The sequence below is a fragment of the Planococcus citri genome, chromosome 2, assembly GCF_950023065.1.
Source record: "Planococcus citri chromosome 2, ihPlaCitr1.1, whole genome shotgun sequence".
Classification (NCBI taxonomy): Eukaryota; Metazoa; Arthropoda; class Insecta; order Hemiptera; family Pseudococcidae; genus Planococcus; species Planococcus citri.
The window spans coordinates 79,612,409-79,634,218 of record NC_088678.1 but is presented as its reverse complement, the minus strand read 5'-3'; the positions used below and the strand labels follow the sequence as shown (position 1 = coordinate 79,634,218).

Here is a 21,810-nt window from a genome sequence, read left to right as displayed (position 1 = left end):
GCTCACTTGTCCAATGTTAACCCCGGCTTCCATATTGAATCAGGTTCTACGAATGCACTAAAATAGCGTCCAAAATTTAAGTAATTCCACTTGATTTCTAAATTATTCCATTTCTGTTGAATGTAGGTATGTTCGTAGGTAAATAGGTACATAGATACAATTATAGTATAGTGATGAAGGAAAAGAGAGCTATTAGTACTCGTACCATATATGACATGAAATTCACTTACTTACTAAGTATAGTTTGCCGATCAACAGAAGCGTTCCGTCTTCAATATTCTATAGCAAATAAGTCAATTAAAATAGGTACATTTTCATCATAAATTCACAATTAGGTGTGTAGATATTTTTTAGAGATGGCGATATTTTATTATTTTAGGAATGATATTGCCCCTGTCCACTAGCTTTTTGAAACTTTAGGAGAGATGAAAACTCGTTCCTTTCATGTATCTGTGTGCCTATTATCAGAGATGGGGCGATCATCTAATCAAATTTCTTACACATTAAATTTATGCTCTGGAGAATCGATTGATCTTGAATATGACACAAGTATTCCTTTATTTCCTCCAAAGTGAGATTTGTAGACGAATGCTGTCCGTTGAGTGTCCGTAAATATCGCCATCCCTCAGTTAAGTTTTCAAAAATGCAAAAATTTAGTATCTTACGAAGTCCATGTATGATACAATCATTTCTGCATAAGGATAATTGAGATAAGAAAATTTGGGAACTGGTGCAGGCTTAAGCAAGTCAAAATTGGAAACTAAATAACAGTTCAGTTCAGCTTCGTAGCTACCTGTAAAAAAATTTCAATTACGAAATGAGATTGGCTACAATCATAAGGAATACAGAGTCGATAGTTTAATAACGATGAAATGAACTCCTCACGCAAAAATCAAAATTCGAAAAGATTCAAAAAGTGAACGAATTTTTATTTTTTTGTTGTGAGTGTAATTTTTATCAACTTTTTCATGAAATACGTCAAAAAGAGGTCAAAATAAGACAACTGAATAAATTTAAACTTTTTTTGGTGTTTGAAATTGAAAATTCAATTTTTTCGAATTTTGATTTTTTTTGTGATGAGTTCATTTCATCGAGGAAAAGGGGTTTTTCAACTTTTTCAACAGATACGTAAAAATAGGGGTCAAATGGGTCAACTTCACCTACCAAAACTTTTTTTCATGTTTTAATTCAAAAAATCGAATTTTTTCGCAAACTTCGAATTTTTTTAAATCAACTTTGCAACATGTTACCATCCCAATTTTTTAATATGTTGTTCAGCATGAAAAGTTGTCCATAATATATTTTTTTCAGAATTTTTTAGAGTCGGAACGATATGAAAACATACGTTTTGAAACTTTTTGAGCTAATTTTTTGTACGAAAAAAAGTGGCAACATTGATTTTTATGATATGTATCGCCAAAAAGCTTTTCAAAACCCCTAACTATGGGAAAGTGTTCCATTTTGGTAGGTATCGCGGTTATCGAGTAATCCACTGCTGAAATGAATGATGTTTTAAGTTCACTGAAAACTTTGACACCCCCTGGCTGCCTTTAAAAATGGGCTAGAGGGCTGCAATTTGCGCCATTGCTCATCCCTTCGGAAGGTCTTTCCTCAGGAAAAATTTCAAAAAAATCGCCGAACCCCCTACCACTTCTTGGTCCAATTGACGTGGAATGACCCTTCAGAAATTTGTTCGGCCTTATTTAGAGCAGGCGACTTCCTCAAAATTTAATTGTAGGTTCTTCAGTCATCCTCAAAGCACCACTAAAGCTGAAATATTTCAGATAGAAAGCTTTATACGAACTTGGATATGAGATGCATTGCGTGGATTTATAAAGCTCGATGTTTCTGTGCAATGTAACGTTTATCGATGTAGGATAACCAGTTGAATCGTTGCTGCTGCCGTTTTTCATTTGCACATTTTGAGTTTCGTTGACTATCCACGGTGATTTAATATCAAAATCAGGATTTTTTACATCCTGTATAAAAATAAGATGTAAATTAGAACAAAGCTGGGCATGAAAGTTTCACCTTTATAAAAGCCTCATACTTACAGTCGAGTCGTTGAATGTTTTAGAGGATGAAGATACATTTTCGTGATGAATGGTGATAATAAAGTTGGGCGAGTTGGTTTTCAATTGCAGTGGACAAGCGTGATTAAACCATGGTCTGCTTTTTATTGTGATCTGGCATCTTGCTTGTATACTGATATACGGTGTCCGGAATGTTACAGTTCCATTATGCGTTACTCTGGTAATGTGTTCGACTGATCCCAGTAAACATTTATTCTTGTGAAATACATTGCTGTAATGATTGATAATGTAATACGGGATGTCGAATGAAACGTGGGCAATAATTTCACAATACATAGATGCAACTCGAGAAGACGACCAAAAAACATCACGATAAGTAGCCTATCTTGTAAAATGAAGGAGCTACACGTGCTCCGCAAAATTGGAAATTCGCCAATTTTCAAAAATCCATCGAAAATAAGGAAATGTTGGGATCATTTGAATGATGCCCCTAACCCACAATACTCGAGAGAACGAACAAAAAAATATTATGACCAACATACCTGTGTTCAAAATTAAGAAGGGGAAAACTTGATTCAAAATTTCCAAATTTCGAGTGCTCCGCATTTGAATTTTTAAGCTGTGTTTGCCCCTTCAATTTTAAAAAAATTGGCGATTGCCGGTTGATCAAATAACATTATTTTTTCGTCTGATCGAGTACTATGGGTTAGAAGAGTTATTTCAATGATTCAATCATTGTTTGATTATTATGGCGAATTTTTCAAAATTGGTGAATTTCAGTCCAAAAACTGGTTTAATTTCTACAATTCGCAGACAGCAAGGAATAATTGTTATACAAATGAAAAATTTACATACTTGATCAATATGAAATCAGGTCTCCATATTTTGTTGAAATCATTCGAAATATCTAGATGATATGTATCATTATATTCGCTCGGTTCCCAGGTCATTTGGTTGTCTTGCCAGATCTAGGATCGCATGTACAGACATAAATTTTCTTTTTTCATGCGATATAAAATCTCAGGAAGAAATTCATAGAATGTTCGATTTAAAAATGAAAACTCTGTAACTCCTGTTGGCTGTAATTAAGGTGGGGGCATAAAAACATGAAAAACATGATTCAAATTCCATTTTTTTCTGAGAGGAAGAATGTTAAAACTTGAAAAATGGCACTTGAAGATTTTTTTGGTCAAGTATTGAAACAGCTGGTGTTTAACAGGTAGTGAAAGTAGTGATTTTAAAAATGAATAGATAGTGAAAGTAGTGAAAAAGTAAGGAATTTAGTCTAAAAGGCAGTGAAAAAGTAAAAGGTTCATTACGTTTGCTGTTTTTTTTTTATATAAATAGGTAATTTTGATTGACATTTTCTTTAAATTTCAATTTTTTTGGAAATTTTCCGGTGAAAAATTTGACTTTGTTAATGACTTTTTGTATATAAAGAGGAGGAGTGGGGGAGGTCGAGTGGAGAAAGAAATTGTCAATCATTGTTTGTGTATGAAGAGGAGGAGGAGGAGGGGGGGGGGGGTGAGTAGAGAAAAAAATGGACGTTTTTTACTGTGCAGCAGTAAAAAATAAATTTTTATTAAGGCCATTTTTGGACATTTTTTTCAGTGAATGTCGATATATAATGCCCTATTATGAAGATCTAATAAGTGTAATCTATCGATGTCGTTAGCCCTTCAAAATACGTACTGCTTGTGCATCTCCGATCAGCTGCAATATTCCTGAAACATCCTGTAAAATATATTTGCTTTTTTGTTGAGAATATCTATAGCAATATGTAGCTAGGTAGTAGGTAGTAGGTAGAGGTACCTAGGCAATCAATCCTATTGGAAAAATTTACCCAAAAAAAACTTACTATATCAGCGTGAAAAATTCTCAAGTCGAGTTTTTGAGGGTAATTGTGGGAAGCAGTCGTGTTCGGAGCTATGGATGAATTATAATTTGAAAATAAGCGACATTTCAGTTTTTCTGAAGAGTTGCCTGGAGGAATTTTTCACAAAATGAATATCGAAAGAGGTGTACTTCGTATAAAATCTACGAACACATAATTAAAATTTGCGAACTACCTAATTTAAGTACTTATGTATACATGTGCGTGTATGTGTAAGTAATAGGTAAGTATACCTGCTTTGGATTCACAGTCGCGTGCATTTGTGTAAGTCAGACTGGCCAAAATTTGAAAAACCACGACGAATTTCACTAACATCTGACTAGAAATCATTTCAACTTTTCAAACTTACGTTGAAAGCGAAATACCACTTGTGTGATGAAACACCAAAAACAGAACTAAGTACCCATCATTTTTGTGTGAATCCAGCATCCGTGGAGTCGTATCTTGGCGGTATCACGAACTACGGAAATGAAGATAACCAAAACATGGTGTAAACTATGGGCTTATAAGTTATGAGTGTTTATCCGGTCAATGCACTACAGTTTATTAGCTCAGTTGAAATCTCTTTTAATTGTTTATTAAACCAGCGAGAAAATGTAGGTGTAGTTTCCTATTTGAGAATGGTAGTATAGTTTTAATTTAGCAATAAGTGAATTCAGCCAGGAAGTACCTATTTCATTTTCGAAGAATTCTTAGGATCGTATTTGAAAAATTTTATCGAAAATGTTTTTTGATCAGTTTTGAAGAATTTTAAACCTAAAAGTGGATCAATCATGGTTGTGAGATTTTTGAAAAAAAAAATTCACGTGACCTATATAAACGGGCTGATATTTCGCGAGAAATACAAATGCTTCGACCGAAATACTTTTTGAAAAATTTGGAGCCAAAATTGGGTATAACTTTTGGAATTTTTGAACAACTGTCATGCGATACATTTAACCATATTGAAACTTTTCGAAATACCTATGCTAATTGGCTCACCGACTTTTTGGTTACCATTTTATTTTTGATGATTAGGCAACTTATTTTACACAGTTTAAACACGTCATGGATGTTTTTTATTTGGATGGATTAAACTTTGAGGGAAGGGGGGCGGGATTTTTAGGCTTCGACATTTTACCGACTTTGCCGTGAAACGGAAAGTCAAGGTATTGTATTTGTCATGATGGTTGAGGAATTGGGTGGGGGTGGGTTTTCTTGACGTTTTGGAGTGTGCTGATCACGATAAGACGTATGGCGCAAAACGAGATAAGTTTATATATATATAGATTTATATATAGGTACTCATAATTGATGTACTTGTGGCACCATTTTATATACTTTACACACGTTCAGGCACCAAAATTTACGTTGTGGCACCACCAAATGGTGCCACAACGTATTTTATTTAAAATCGTGTGGAATGTCATCAGGGCACTGCCAGGGGTCGTTAGGCAAATTTTTGTAATGGTGCCACAACGACATTTAAAAGTCCCTTTTAACATACTAGTAAAATTATATAGTCAACACACGTTGTGGCACCATTTTCAGGTCTCATTGGTTTTCGATGTATTATTTTGTAAAAATTCGTTGTAAAATGTTTCGATTAGATGGCGCTGTTGCTTATACCCTTAATCATCACTCTATACTCATATAATATAGAGGCACCAGTTGGTTTTTATTAATGAATAAACCATTGCCAGAAAAACGCTCGCGTAAATGACTAAGTTTTCTTCACTTGCTACCTGGTGCCACAACGACGTTCAACTAACTGGTGCCATAACGTTACAAAAGTAGATATTGATATATCAATTTATGTATAAATTTGTGTCACGCTGAACTCAAAAGCTCCGAACTTTAAGTCGAAACTGATGATGGCAAAATATTGCTTTGATACTGAACTAGAGAAATTTTTAATTTGGTCAAAATCGATTCAGCCGTTTACGAGATATGAACGTTTAAGTGTGTTTCAACGTTATGGATAAGCAGAAATTTGTGTAAACCCTTATATCTCGCAAACGGCTCACCCCTCAACAAACAGATGGGGTGGTTAGGGTGTCTAGGTTGCAGATTGGTGCGCCGGAGGTCGGGTGTTCGAATCCCGCGCGAGTCAAGAGGCGAAAATTTTTTGTCGATTTTTTTCGTTAATTCTTTTGTTAATTTTATCCGGCCAAAATTTTTTTGCTATAAAAAATCAAAATTTTTCAAAAATTTTTAGTTTTTGGTAAATAGCTAGTAACTTTTGATAATTTTTTTTTTTTTGGTAAATTAATAGTAATTTTCAGTAAATAAAATGATTAGTTATTTTTGGTGAATTACTCGTAATTAAAGTTGGTCAAAAATTTTACCGACTTTGTTGGTAAATTGCTTGGGTAATTTTTGTTTTGGTAAATTAATGGCGTAATTTTTGGTAAATTGGTATTCCAATAGGTAAATTTTCGTAAATTGCTGGGGTAATTTTCAGTTTTCCAATAAAGTTGGTTGAGAATTTTGGTAAATTACTGGGGTAATTTTTGGTAAATTGGTAAATTTTATTAAATTGCTGTGGTAATTTTTGGTATTGTTAAATTAGTGGGGTAATTTATTTTGTTGAATTGGTATCAACCTTTGGAAGTAAATTACTGGGATAATAAAAAATTGGTAAATTAGTGGGGTAATGCCTGGTAAATTACCGAGGTAAATGTTGGTAAATTGCTGGGGTAATTTTTTTTTGGGGTAATTGGTAAAAACCTATGGCCGTAAGTTCCTGGGGTAATTAAAATAAAAGTTGGTAAAAAATTGGTAAATTAGTGAGGAAATGTCTGGTAAATTACTGAGGTAAATGTTGGTAAATTGCTGTGGTTATTTTTGGTAAATTGGTAAATTTGGGTAAATTGGTATGAATTTTGGTAAATTGGTATAAATTTTGGTAAATTTGTATAAATTTTGGTAAATTTGTATAAATTTTGGTAAATTTGTATAAATTTTGGTAAATTGGTATAAATTTTGGTAAATTGGTTAATTTTGGTAAATTTTGGTAAATTGGTAAATTGGTAAATTTCGGTTAATTAGTAAATTTTGGTAAATTGGTATAAATTTTGGTAAATTGGTAAATTTTGGTAATTTGGTAAATTTTGGTAATTTGGTAAATTTTGGTAATTTGGTAAATTTTGGTAATTTGGTAAATTTTGGTAAATTGGTAAATTTTGGTAAATTAATAAATTTTGGTAAATTGGTAAATTTTGAGGTAATGTCTGGTAAATTACTGATGTAAATGTTGGTAAATTGCTGGGGGTTATTTAGAGCAAAGTCGGTTGATCTTGCGTACTGCGCAAGATGTTTTTTTTAAATGTATCCAACAATGTCACATGAAAATTTTAAAAATCCCAGGACGGGCGTTTCACCAATTTTACCCTGGAATACCCTTTTTGGAGAGAAGGTAGCATCAGTTTACTGACGTGACGTATTCGATGCTACCTATCTATCTAGATTTATAGAAGTTGAATATTTTCAAACACCGATTTCTTCTAATAATGTTACATATGTTGTTAATTAAGGAATAGTTTTATTAGTCATTCATATCTAATTCTAATCAACTTGCGTTAATTTTTTTGTTTTAGGAGGCGAAGACAGACCCTGCAGATCTAGAAGAATATGGAATTCAGATGCAGATCCTGGAACCAATACGTGTGATATCATCAGCAGCACCAGACCAGAATATACGCCGGCTTCGAACGTGTAACGTCTTTACGTATGTAATTTTTCTTTGTGAATTCGATATCTATCGCCTCCCCTCCCCGCCTCTCCAATGTTTAGCATCGAACTTTCTAGGAATGTGGTTTAGTCATCATTGGTCGGATGGGAGATGACTATGTGAGATACTATCATGCCGACATTTGGTGTTTGTAAGAAGTACAGAAATCACTGGCTGGTGATTTCAGAAGTACTTTGTCAACAACATCTGTTGTTGACAAATACTTTTTAGCTGAGTACCTTTCGGACCGCGCAACCGCTACGTATGTTCGCGTCAAATTATATTTTTATCTTTCCATAGTTAATGCTTGATTACTTAAAAATAAATCGTTAGATTTTTATTTAAACTTTCTTGATAAAAGTGTAATTCTTTTGTTTTAAGAACCTTAATTATTGTATTCGTGACAATAAACATTATTGATTATTTCCGCGAGTTTAATTAAGATTAGTGTTTATTTGCGTCAAATTTCAGATATAAGACAAGTGATGATCAAAATTGTCAATCATTCACGCTGTTTTACCATGAAATTTGCAGAGAAATTGAAATTAGGACCCCCTCCCCCGTCCCTCTACTTTTTATGCATATCTTGTTGATGTACATATCATTTCTGTTTGTGTATTTTTTTTTTAAATTTGTGTATGTATCACATGTTATTATTATTCATGTATTTTTGTAATGATCAATCATGGTTTTTCACTGTCCAGCAGCCGGCAGTGTTTTTTTGCCCAGATTGGTCAACGTGTTGTAGAATTAAGTTTGTATTGATTTCTTTGCCATTAAAAAATTGAAACGATTTTCGTGTTGTGTTGTTTTATTTTATTTCATTTTGTGTTTTGAAACTTGACGAATTCGTAGAATAGGCGAACAAAAGCTATTTTTCATCGAATCTCCCTCTCGAAGCCCATTTTTGATTTTTAAACCTCCCCCTCTGAAGCCCATTTTGGGGTTCACGCTGAAATAATATTGAATTTGTACTCGGGAGCTTTAAAAACATTCATTTTGATGCGTCACATTATATTTGGGCTGATTTTTGAGTTTTGAACCTCCCCTTCACAAGCCTCTTCTGGAGTTTCCTCCAAAACAATATCGAATTCGTACTCTGGAGTCTCGAAAACATACATTTTGATGTGCCACTTGAAATTTGGGGTGATTTTTGAACTTTGAACCTCCCCTTTACAAGCCCCTTCTGGAGTTTCCTCCAAAACAATATCGAATTCGTACTCTGGAGCCTTGGAAACATACATTTTGATGTTCCACTTGAAATTTGGGGTAATTTTTGAACTTTGAACCTCCCTTTCAGAAGCCCATTTTGGGGGTTTCGCCAAAATGATATCAAATTCGTGTTCAGGAGCGTCTAAAACATTTATTTCGATATGTCTCGTGATATTTGAGACCAATTTTGGAATTTTGAACCATTCTCCTCAAAAGCCCCTATCGGGGTTTCCTCCGAAATGAAATCATATTCGAACTTAGGATCCCTGATAACATATATTTTGATGTACAACTTGATATTTAGGGCCATTTTCGAGTTTTGGACCCCCCCTCCTTCAGAAACCCATTTCGGGGCTAACGTCGAAATATTATCAAATTCGTACTTAGGATCTTCGAAAACATGCATTTTGATATGCTACATACTTGGGCTTGTTTTTGAGTTCTGAACCTCCCCCTCAAAAGCTCCTCGTGGGATTTCCGCCCAAATAATATCAAATTCGTGTTCAGGAGCCTCAAAAACATATATTTTGATGCGCAACACGATATTTGGGCCCATTTTTGAATTTTGGACCTCTCCCTCTTAAGCCCGTTTTGGGTTTGGGGCCGAAATATTATCAAAATCGTGAACAGCAGGTTCAAAAAAACTTAAATTTCGACACTTCGCATGATGATATTGCACTAATTTTGAAATTCATTAACCCTCCCCCCCCCCTCCTGAAGCACAATTCTTCAAAATGTTATGCTCCTGCAGAAAAAAGTTTAAGGCGACCCGCTTCTTCCAAATTCCGAAATTTGAACATAAGTAGCTGCTAATATCAGAAAATCATCTTCATACTGTATGGTAAGTAACAAAATACAAGATTCATAAATTATAAAGTCGAAAACGCCTTCGAAATACTCGATAGGCAACTTAAATAATCGATCAAAGTCGAAACACGGTAATTTTTCACTTTTAACAAAATGCCCCTGCAAAAATAATCCATAAGCAACTCAAATAACACGTCAAGTCGGAAGGTTCGAGCCTTGTGCTGCGCGGAGACATTAATTTATTGCCATTGAACGGACACACAGCGTCATCTATCAGAATAAAACGGAACTAAAAATCGTAGTTGAAAAAATGAGGAAATGAGAGCTAGATATGCGCGTGGCGCTATCTATAGGAATATTACGGAATTACGTCGATTTCGAGCAATAAAAATGGGGTTTCGAGTGTTCTTTGCGAAGTAGTTCCGTAATATTCCGATAGATGGCGCCACGCGCATATCTAGCTCTCATTTCCTCATTTTTCAACCTCGATTTAAAAAAAACACAGAACAAAGTTTATTTTTTTCTCCGATAGAAGGCGCTGTGTGTCCGTTAAAAAGTCAAATCGAGTAACTTGAAAAACGCCGTGTTTGGTGTAATTTTTATGCCTTGCGAGTAGGCAACTTCTTCGACACGCGTAAAATTCGACGCTTTTTTTTCTATTTAAAAGGCCTACTCAAAGTGTGAGTTTCTTCAACTTATCTTAGGGTGGAGATTTCGACTTTTTTCTTCATGTTTTTAAATGAGAAATAAAAATAAAAATTAAAAACGAGTTTTTAATGAAAAATACAAAATATACAATTGAAAATTCGCTAACAATAGTGAATTGTGGTGATTTACGAATACGTACGCTTGAAAGTTTATCACCACTTATAAATTAGGTACATAGGTATTGATATTTATTACGCATTCGTTACTGGTTTTTGAGCGAAAGCTGTGATCACAGAATACTTATAAGTAACTTCGCCGGTTTCGTGCAGAAAACATAATTTCTCGTTCCATAAGGTTTTCTCCCATTCTTGGCCGTATTCTTCCAGCAGGCATTGTGGAACATTTCTCAGGAAAGGGTTTATTCCGTCCATAAATTCTGAAATCGAAGAAACTTTTTATTATCTAGTACATTAAAACAAAAAATCGTATCAAAATTTTTTTCTCAACATAAGTAAGTATTCTGATTTAATTTATTACTGTATGAGGTAAAGACGACTTACTGTGGAAAATTTGCTTTGTTGGGAACGTGAATGATTTCCATTCGAAAGAGCAATGCTTAATGTGAAAACCCACGTCTCGAATCAACTCGCTGATTTCAGATGCGGGATCGTCGCTGTAATGATAACGTGGTATGGTGTCTCTAAAATTCTGTAAATAACAAAATATGATCAGAATTAGTTACCTACATTTTGAGATAACTAAGCCAAAATAATGATCAAGTATCTAGCTTACTTTCATATACGCGGACCATTTTGGAGAAGCTGCTGTAAGCTCCCAGACCAGATGATTGGGAGAATCGACGACGAGCGTGAATAACATCTCGCCTCCTGGTTTCAACATTGAATACATATTCTTCAAGGCCAGTCTGTAAATAAATAGAAGCTTATTACCTAAATCAACTAGATCTATGTATAATAACGAATGATGCTATTTAAGTGAGTAAGTATCAATTATCCTCATCCAATCCTTACCGTTGATCTGGTATCCAATTCAGACAATAAAACGAAAACACCAAATCAAAATTCGACTCGTATTTCTCGACTTCTTCTGAATTCGTTAAATTTAGAACATCGAAATTCAGACGCGGATCGGAATAGTGATTTCTGCCCAGGTTAACCATCCTTTCGCACATATCAACGGCAAGCTACGCAAACGAAATTGAAAATAGACATATTAAACGAAACTACAAAAATGTAAATAATTATAAGTAGGGTTTTTTCAACATGGTGTGAAGTCGGCTCTAGAAAATTGGAAAAGACCATACCATCGAAAGACTTACGCGTGGAAAATTTCAGACCCCCCGACCCCTCCCTTTTTGAGAAACCTCCCCTTTTCTGAAATTTCAATAACAATAATTTTCTCAACCCCATGTAAACCGATTTTTTCAACGTTTTAGTATGTTGTAGTTGTAGACATTCATAAGTGGTATCCCCATAAAAATTTTCAACCCCCTCCCCTCATATTTACCCTTCAAAATGGTGTTTTTATGCTTTCTATTAATGAAAATTGGTAGGCACAATTTTTTGATGTATTTTTGACCTCTAAATATCATATTATTCAGGAGGTTCGATTCATATGAAAACGACGCCAATATTATACAAGTAGCCTTATTTCAGGAATAGTGAAAATTGAGGGGGGATGAGGCCCTGGAGAGGCAGTGGAGGGGCTGTATTAGTGTAAAACAAAATCTGACGCAATATTTAAGCTCAGGGGGTTCAAATCATGAAAACAATACCTACTAATATCACCAAAGTAATTTTTTTCAAAAATGGTAAAAATTTGTGGTGGGGGTCTGGGGGCTCTGGAGGGGGTTAGATGAATGTAGCAGAAAATCTGACGTCATATTCGTACTCAGCGGTATCGAATCATGCGAAAACGACACCCTGCTCATTAATGGTAATTTTCCCCAAAATTCTCATTTTCAGAAAAGGGGAGGTTTTTCAAAAAGGGAGGGGTCGGAGGGGGGTCTGAAATTTTCCACGCGTAAGTCTTTCGATGGTACCCACCTACCATGCAAATTTCAACCCGAAACAACTTGCGTTGGATTTTTTCCCTTGTTGTCTGGTATTTGTAACCGGGGGGGGGGGGGGTCGTCCACCATAGTGGCGGGGGATGGAAAAATGGTCGTAATATAATTCGTTGGAAAAGAAATTCAATTCTAAACAATTTATGTTAGATATTACAGATTTTTCTTCAACTTTGAAACTTTTCATTAAAAATGTGAAAAACGTAAAATTGATGTTTTCTGGAGGGGTGTTTACGAAATTTGAGAGGGAAGGGTTGCTCCAAAACAAATTTTGATGAGCTCAAATTGTAGATCTGATGTCAAGGAACAATTTTTGTTGAATAATTTTTTTTGTACGACCCATAGATTAGGAGATACACGAATTTCAAATGTTGGGGGGTTGACCCTCGGGAAAGGGGGAGGGGAAAAAATAGGCATACAAGCTAAATTTATTCGCTCTAGTGTGTAGAACAAGAATCAATCATAAAATTGCTTTTAATAAGAATTGCGAGCGGGAGCTTTTTTTTTGTGAAATAGAGACCTGACTAATTTGTGGAGTGAAAAAGTACCTACTGATCCGGAAAAATTCCCCCTTCCCCTCTCCGCCAGCTTGAACAATTCCGAAAAAAAATCAAAATTTGCATAACACGTCCAAAAATCAACCTTCCCAATTGTGGTTGGGGGGGGGGATTTTTTTTTCATCTCCATGCACTCCTTTACAGCTGGAAAAAAGTATATTTTCGCGCATTTTTTACGGGTTTTCATTTTGTATCATTTAAAAAAAAATATATGAATTCAATAGGCGCTAATTTTGAATTTTTGGAACATTTCAATCCCCTCTCTTCTCTCTTGCTCAACTCATCCCTGGTGCTAAATTGTTTTTAGATTATTCATTTTTTTATTTTTAACCAAAAAATTGTCAAATCTGATCATTTTTTGCTGCTTTCAAAAACTTTTATTGGACTTAAATTCTTTCAAAATACCTTATGAAGTCAGAAATTATTCTCTTAGACTAGGGTCGCAAGCATTTTCTAGTTTTGGCGTTGAAAAAAATTGCTCAGGATGTCCAAAAATTCGTACCCACAAATTATCAAATTTTTCGGCACTAAACTCTGAACTTCCTCACCAGAGGCGTGACGAAGTGATGGGGAGAGGGGAGAGGGACTGAAATTTTCCCAACTGTTAACCCCCGAAACATCCCCTTCCCTCCGCCTGAATTTCTTGATGGGGTTCGGACAAATTTTGGGAAGGGGATTTGGAAACAAAAATGTTGAATGATTTAATTGTTCAGAAAAAAAAATGCTTCATTACTCGACATAAAATTTGAATTGTTCTATTGCAAAAATGGTAGGTACTGAAATCAAAAATCAAAAATTCGGAATTTTCTCGAGTTATTTTTGGCGTTTTATTTTTTGTTTTTAGGAATACTTAATTATATTGTTTTTACAAATATGAGGGCTCGAGCGAGACCAAGGCAAAATCTCTCGAAAATTCAAAATTCATTATTTTTTTTTAGGACACAATTTTTATATTTTCAAAAACAACCAATTTTGGAAAAAATTAGAAATTAAGTTTATTGTTTCCATCTAAATTTAGTTGGAATTTCTAGTAGTTTTGACCAAAATGCATTGGAGACTTTTTTTTTTTTTTTTTTTTTTTTTTTTTTTGAAAATTTCAAGTAAGTACATAAAACAGTATTATTTTCGATGTGAGAAGTCAATTTCTTATTCTCGAACTGTGATCGGAAAATGAAGAGGGAAAGCGATCTTCCTCTATTCAAACTTTATAAATAGTTACGCGTCAAAAATGATGACTCTCAAAAAAATGAGACTCGTCTCCCTTCACTGTTTTGTTTTTGTGTACCTGGTGTTTGAAATAGCTATCTATAAAATTGGAAAAATTGGTCAGTGGTCTAAAAAACTGGGAAAAGTTTAAAAAAATCATTTCTTTGAAAGACTGAACACCTTGAGATCGAATAACAGATAAGCATAATTTCATCATCTTACCAGTTCCGCATCATTTGGAAGTATAGGCAGCAAATAGTCGTGTGTGACGTCTCCCGGACCGCAACCAATATCGATCGCTTTCTGTCCACGTTTCCATTTAATTTCCGATTTGAATTTTTGTAAAACTTCATCGGCATCGCGAACTTGCAGCGAGTGATTGGATAAATACGTTTGAGCTTGGAACATCCTGAAACATCACATAAGTAGGTAAAGGTATCAGACGAGTTTGGTACATACGTGCATTTTTGTAAAATTCAAATAATATGTAAACAGGTAAGCTGGTAATCGAATTAAAAAATATATAAAAATCTAGTACTTTGTATTGAACATCTCGCTGTGAGATTTACAGCAATCAAATCGAAACATTCTGAATTCAAATTCGAAAATATTATCCAAAAAAAACTTTGAATAATTGATAGACAATTCTGCAAGTATTATGTACGTCTAAAAAAACACACCAAGTTGGTGGAAAATTTCAAAAAGAAACGGATCACTTCGCGATTCTTCTTTAAATAAAAAATCGAGTGCAGAGCATTGGGAGAGCTGAAGGGGGTAAGAAGACCATAATCACTTGAAAATTCGAAAGTACAGCAATAAACGATTAAATTATGTTTACCTCGCAGCAACAAAGTAACAAAAAATGCATTCGAGTAGATAGGCAGAGGCACCTACTCAAGGAGACACAACGATCACAGAATTGCCGACAGACTATAATACTTATAGCGAAATTGATAAAAACTCTTCAAATATTGAATGCATTAAATAAAAAAAACTATAAAAAGAGCAATAGAAAATTTTTCAAATTTTGAACAAGCTCGCCACTAGAGATGCCGACGATAAATTTACGCACCGATAGTATTATAAATACAACGACAAACCAAGTTTTAATAGATATTATGTACTTATACTGTCTTCATAGGTATTAGGTACCTAGTTAGATAGCTCAACATACGCATTTCAAGACCCATATAGCATAGCAGAAATAGGTAAATATTGCGTAAATTAATTAAATATTCGAAAAAATTTTGTAAACAGAAATGATTACACACATGCGCCAAACGAAGAACGGACAAAACGAAGAAAAATATGCGACTTACGTCATAAAGAATTTTTCATTTCCATATACCTACCTCGATGATTTTAATACCTAATAATTGAAGAACCTTCACAAATTTGGAACCGGTTTATAGGGCAAAACGCCCTGACGTCACAAGGTGTATAAATGGTGGTATCTCTTGATTCCCCTTACATATTGTGGGCATGTTGCTAGTGATTGTTCTGTCCTCTTTGCATTTTGATATGCCAAAACTTTCAAACCATCTCGAAGATCCCATTATTTTATGGCTCTAAATTGTAGAGAAATTTGTTCCCTTTCCAACGGTAATAAATTTTTTGAAATCCTCAAAGGTCTTCCTTGAGAAAATTGACTTAACGAGCTGAAATATGTAGCCAATTCAACATATTTTTCTGTACACTTTGAACTTTGAGGCGACAGAACTTTTAAACCATCTCGAGGACCCCATTATTTTATGGCTCTAAATTGTAGAGAAATTTGTGCCCTTTCCAACGGTAATAAATTTTTTGAAATCCTCAAAGGTCTTCCTTGAGAAAATTGACTTAAGCCTTAAGGAGCAGAAAAATGCGGCAAAATTCAACTCATTGTTCTGGCAGCTTTGCACTTTGAGGCAACAGAACTTTATACCATCTCGAGGACCATATTATTTTATGGCTCTAAATTGTAGAGAAATTTGTGCCCTTTCCAACGGTAATAAATTTTTTGAAATCCTCAAAGGTCTTCCTTGAGAAAATTGACTTAAGGATCAGAAAAATGCGGCAAAATTCAACTCATTGTTCTGTCAGCTTTGCACTTTGAGGCAACAGAACTTTTAAACCATCTCGAGGACCCCATTATTTTATGGCTCTAAATTGTATAGGATTTTGTCCTCTTTCCAACGGTACTAAATTTTTTGAAATCCTCAAAAGTCTTTCTTGAGAAAATTGACTTAACGAGCTGAAATATGTAGCCAATTCAACATATTTTTCTGTACACTTTGAACTTTGAGGCGACAGAACTTTTAAACCATCTGGAGGACCCCATTATTTTATGGCTCTAAATTGTAGAGGATTTTGTCCTCTTTCCAACGGTACTACAGATTTTGAAATCCGCGAAAGTCTTCCTTGAGAAAATTGACTTAACGAGCTGAAAAGTAGAAGTGAACAGCATTGTTTACAGCTATACTTGTAAGGTTTAGCCCACAAAACCAAAGGTGCAAGTATGCAACCTGAAATTCGCGTTTTGCCCTATAGTGTTCGCGCATCAATACTTGACATCGAGAAAAACTGCATGTGATCAAGAAAGCGTTGTTCGAGCATTTAAAGAGCCCTTCAGGATAATACGTATAGTGAAATCTCCAATTTTGACGAAACTCACTCAAAAATTTTAGTTTGGATGTGAAATCATCCCAAAAGAATTTTGAATACGTAGTTACCTATTATTAATTGGATTGGGGGGGGGGGGTTGCTTGAAATTTTACATCTAACATCCAAATTAACGACATTTTGGGTGAGTTTCTGTCAAACATTTGATCTGCCAGTAGCCTGCTTTAAAAGGCAAACAAAGTAGGCAACTTAATCAACTCTCATGAACAATCTGTTTATGAACATAATAGTCCGGCATTTATGACAATAGGAGTAATTGCACCCCCCTGCCGATCCTCCGGGACAACTTTTTTCTTGAAGGGGACATTCTAAGGAACATTTTAAAGCAAACTTGCCAAAAAAAAGTTGGCCTTACTTACAAAATGGCGGCCTTTCTGATTGACAGGTCAGCCGAAATCGCAGATTTTGCGTTTTAACGTAGGACTTGCACGAACTTTTTCAAACTTTACAAAGGTAGATCGAAAGATCATGCAAAAATTTATCACCTGTCAAAATTTCAAGTGATAAAGTGCGTTTTTCGATTTTTGGTGAATTTTTGAAAATCGAATTTAGGCCAAAAATGAGGGAAAAAATCAAAATTTTACCAAATTGGCCAAGAAAGCTGAAATTTGGGATATACCCTATTTTCGACATGCCAAATCGATTGGAAACGGTTTCAACCCGTTTTGAGCAGTTCTGGAGCCTCCAGCAAATTATTGAAACTCGAAATTTCCACAAAATTCCATCAAATTGGAGTTTTAAAGCTGAAATTTATTCTAAAAACTAATTTCAATATGCTACGAAGTACTGCAGGTGAATTTCAAGTCGTTTTGGAGCCTCCAGCGACTTTTTGAAAATTCCTAAAACCTCCAGCAGATTTTTGAAATTTTAAATTCTCACAAAATTTCATCAAATGGAGATGGAAAGCTGAAATTTACTCTAGACTCCATTTTTAACACCCTCTGAAGACGACTTCAGGCGAGTTCAAGTAATTTTAGGGCCTCCACAGACTTTTTTTGAAAATTACTGAAGCCTCCAGCAGATTTTTGAAACTTTAAATTTTCATAAAATTTCATCAAATGGAGATGGAAAGCTAAAATTTATTCTACACTCCAATTTGAACACCCTCTGAAGACGACTTCAGGTGGGTTCAAGTCATTTTAGGACCTCTAGCGACTTTTTTGAAAATTACTGGAGCCTCCAGTAGATTTTTTAAATTTGAAATTTCCCCAACATTAATTTATCAAATGGAGTTGGCAAGCTGAAATTTACTTCGCAGACTACATGGTGGTTTCAAATGGTTTTGAAGCTTCCAGCTAGTTTTAGGAAATTTCAATTTTCCAAAAAAAACGTCATACAACCTTTCAAAAAGTTGCTGGAGGCTCCAAAACGACATGAAATTCACCAGCAGTCAACTTCGTAACGTATTGAAATTAGTTTGCAGAATGAATTTCGACTCTCCATCTTGGTTTGATAAAATTTTGGGGAAATTTCAAGTTTCAAAAATCTACTGGAGGCTCCAGTAATTTGCAAAAAAGTTGTTGGAGGCTCTAAATGACTTGAAATCCACCAAAAGTCGTTCTCAGAGTGTGTTAAAATTGGAGTGTAGAGTACATTTCAGCTTTCCATCTCCATTTGATGAAATTTTGTGAAAATTTAAAGTTTCAAAAATCTGCTGGAGGTTTCAGGAATTTTCAAAAAGTCGCTGGAGGCTCCAAAACGACTTGAAATTCACCAGCAGTACTTCGTAGCGTATTGAAATTAGTTTGCAGAATGAATTTCGACTCTCCATCTTGGTTTGATAAAATTTTATGAAAATTTGAAGTTTCAAAAATCTACTGGAGGCTCCAGTAATTTTCAAAAAAGTCGTTGGAGGCTCTAAAATGACTTGAAATCCCCCAAAAGTCGTTTACAGAGGGTGTTAAAGTTGGAGTGTACAGTAAATTTCAGCTTTCCATCAAATTTAAAGTTTCAAAAATCTGCTGGAGGCTTCAGGAATTTTCAAAAAGTCGCTGGAGGATCCAAAACGACTTTAAGTTCACCTGCAGTACTTCGTAGCGTATTGAAATTAGTTTTTAGAATAAATTTTAGCTTTACAACTCCAATTTGATGAAATTTTGTGGGAATTCCGAGTTTCAAAAATCTGCTGGAGGCTACAGAACTGCTCAAAACGGGTTGAAACCGTTTCCAATTGATTTGGCATGTCGAAAATAGGGTATATCCCAAATTTCAGCTATTTTGGTCAATTTGGTAAAATTTTGGATTTTTCCCCTCATTTTTGACCTAAATTCGATTTTCAAAAATTCACCAAAAATCGAAAAACGCACTTTAGCACTTGAAATTTTGACAGGTGATAAATTTTTGCATGATCTTTCGATCTACCTTTGTAAAGTTTGAAAGGTTTCGTGCAAGCCCTACGTTGAAACGCAAAATCTGTGATTTTGGCTGACCTGTCACTCAAAATGGTCGCCATTTTGTAAGTAAAGCCAAATTTATTTCGGGCAAGTTTGCTTTAAAATGTTCCTTAGGATGTCCCCTTTAAGAAAACAGATGTCCCGGAGGATCGGCGGGGGGGGGGGTGCAATTACTCCTATTGTCATATGCCGGACTAGTTGGGCAGCTAAAAATCGAGTTGTGTATTATATTGGACCTGTTTAACGAGTTTATCTACATTTGAGCCGATTTTTAGAGTGACACCTCAAGAGTGGTTTTTTGAGGTGTCACTCTCGCTCCAAAACGGCTGAAAATGGTAGAATTTGCGCTCCTGGGATTAGTTCTTGTAGAAATACAGCGATTCGCACAAATTTCAAAAATTTACTCACAAATGGTTATCTTTCGAGTTTTTGGATTTTTTAATTTTGAGAAAAGCTGGTCAAAAAACCACTTTTCAGGTGTCATTCCCGAAATCGGCTCAAATGTAGATAAGCTCGTTAAACAGGTCGAGTATAATATACAACTCGATTTTTAGCTGTCCAACTGCATATTCACGCCTTCTGGAGAAAATTCAAAATTCTGGAGAAATTGAAAAATCGCGCTGGAGGCTCCAGAATGGCTGGAAATGGTAAAATTTGGATTTGGGTAATTAATATTAGTTTTGGGACTTATTTTGACCATTTTTACTGATCAAGTACGTACTTTAAAAAAATCAAAGCGTAAATCACCAAAAACAGTCAATTTTGAATTTTCAAAAATTCGCCAAAAATCGAAAAATGAACTTGGGCAGCTGAAAATTTGGTTTCGGGGGTTTTAGACTATGCTCTTTCCAAAAATCGCGGTCCCGTTCAAATCAGAGTGTGATACCTCAAAAGGTTCCCTTGTTAGATAAACCACATCTCATTAATGCCATTAACCAGACTGGTTAAAATTCATACAATTCCTAATTTTTTACAACACCAAAAAAAAAAAAAAAAAAAAAAAAACAGAATTTCAATGTCCAAATAAGTATAGATTTAAAAATAGAATTTACAAGCTAATAAAAGCAAACGAAATTTACCTGGGTACTTTTAGAAATAATTTTTAAAGTGCACCAATATAAAAGATAAAATTGTTTACCTTATTCAAGAACTCGGAAAGATGAAATGATCGTGAAATTCTCACGAAAAAAAAACAAAGGTATTACGTTTGATAAATTATAAAACAATAAAAATTATAAATAAAATAAACAAAAAATATCACTCAACGACTAAGTTGTCTTACAAGAAACAAAAAAATCAAATTGCAAAATCTATAATAGTTGAATTATTACCGAGACACCAAATCTACTCAGATTATAACGAAAACAGCGACGAACCAAGTTTATATAGACGTATAGGTCAGTCGACACTAAGTAAATACAAAGTACATACGTAGTAAGTACTCGTACCTACGTCACACCAAGTGTTTTACGATAGTTCCAGTCGAATTTTGAGATCATAAATACGATTCGAGTATATGTACAATATACAGCTAATAATTGATAGGTACCATTTTTTTATTCGATCCGAGTAACTGATACCCTACACTTTTATTCTACTCGAATCGTTTTAATGAGCTTAGGACCTACGATTTCACCGTTTAAAAATAGCACCGAGCAACAGCTAATTTAATTTTTGTAAATTTACTCAACCTAATTAATTACGACATTGGGTAATGTATAACAAATGAGCCATTCTCATTTGCGTCACTGAGGATCCTCGATTTTTATGACTTGCGTCAGTGATTTAAATATTGACATACATCAACAATCAACATTTGCCATAAAAAAGAGAACTGTCAAAAAAACGACGAAACAAGCATTTCCCCTGTTGTTTCTTAGAAAAAGTAGGTAGGTATTCAGTCAAGCATTATACTTTAAAATAAAACAAAGTAAATTCAAACTCGATGTTATATGAAATGTTTCGGAAACAAAACTGTTTTTTTTTTTTTTAAAAATATTTTTGCATCATTATTAAACCGTCAGCGACTGCGCAGTTCGAAAAATTAACCAAATTAAAAAATTAAAGCAAAGAAAAGTCGATAGAAATTACTAACAAATTATTAACTCACCAACAGAAACAGAAATTGGCCGAACTGGACGAACTCGAGGTGATTTCCTGAAATTCGCTGGAATGCGAACGATTTTTGGGTTCAACATCTCCGAAGAAGGTAACGGTTCAGCGGTGAAAGTCATTCTCCACGGTTTCAAAAAATGTACGAAGAAAGTTGAAGTTTCTGAGCGTTGGGAGGTTGCAGATCGGCTGGAAAAGATGAAATTCATTATTAGCAAAGTCACTATCGGTTGAGGAATAGATTTTTATTGATTACATGGGAAAAGTGGGAACTTGAGGACTTAGACGTATGTAATATGTACATCCTTCCATCATCCCCAAAAATAGGTAGAAATATTCGATTAAAATTCAAAAATTTCCCAAAAATTGAAATTCAATTTTGACAGCTGAAATTTTGATTAGGTACAGGTTCAATACTTTCCAAGCATATCATTATGTATATTATTGTCTATATTGGTCAATGGCATTTATAGAAGCCAAAAAGGAGTA

General features: G+C 34.6%; 1 protein-coding gene across 4 annotated transcripts; it reads right to left on the bottom strand.

The window, feature by feature from the left end:
• Positions 1 to 10,411: 10,411 nt before the first annotated feature.
• On the bottom strand, positions 10,412 to 21,340 carry LOC135837906 (juvenile hormone acid O-methyltransferase-like). Of its 4 annotated transcripts, none has more exons than XM_065353348.1 (6): positions 21,320 to 21,340; positions 14,378 to 14,564; positions 11,338 to 11,510; positions 11,099 to 11,231; positions 10,867 to 11,014; positions 10,412 to 10,742 (listed from the first exon to the last, which is right to left on the bottom strand). In XM_065353348.1, exons 2-6 carry the CDS (start codon positions 14,561 to 14,563, stop codon positions 10,558 to 10,560), a joined length of 825 nt encoding a protein of 274 aa, XP_065209420.1. In that variant the 5' UTR covers position 14,564; positions 21,320 to 21,340; the 3' UTR covers positions 10,412 to 10,557. The 4 variants fall into 4 exon arrangements, with proteins under 4 accessions (XP_065209420.1, XP_065209419.1, XP_065209418.1 ...); XM_065353347.1 differs by lacking the exon at positions 21,320 to 21,340 and adding an exon at positions 20,348 to 20,642; XM_065353346.1 differs by lacking the exon at positions 21,320 to 21,340 and adding an exon at positions 14,994 to 15,302.
• Positions 21,341 to 21,810: the final 470 nt, after the last annotated feature.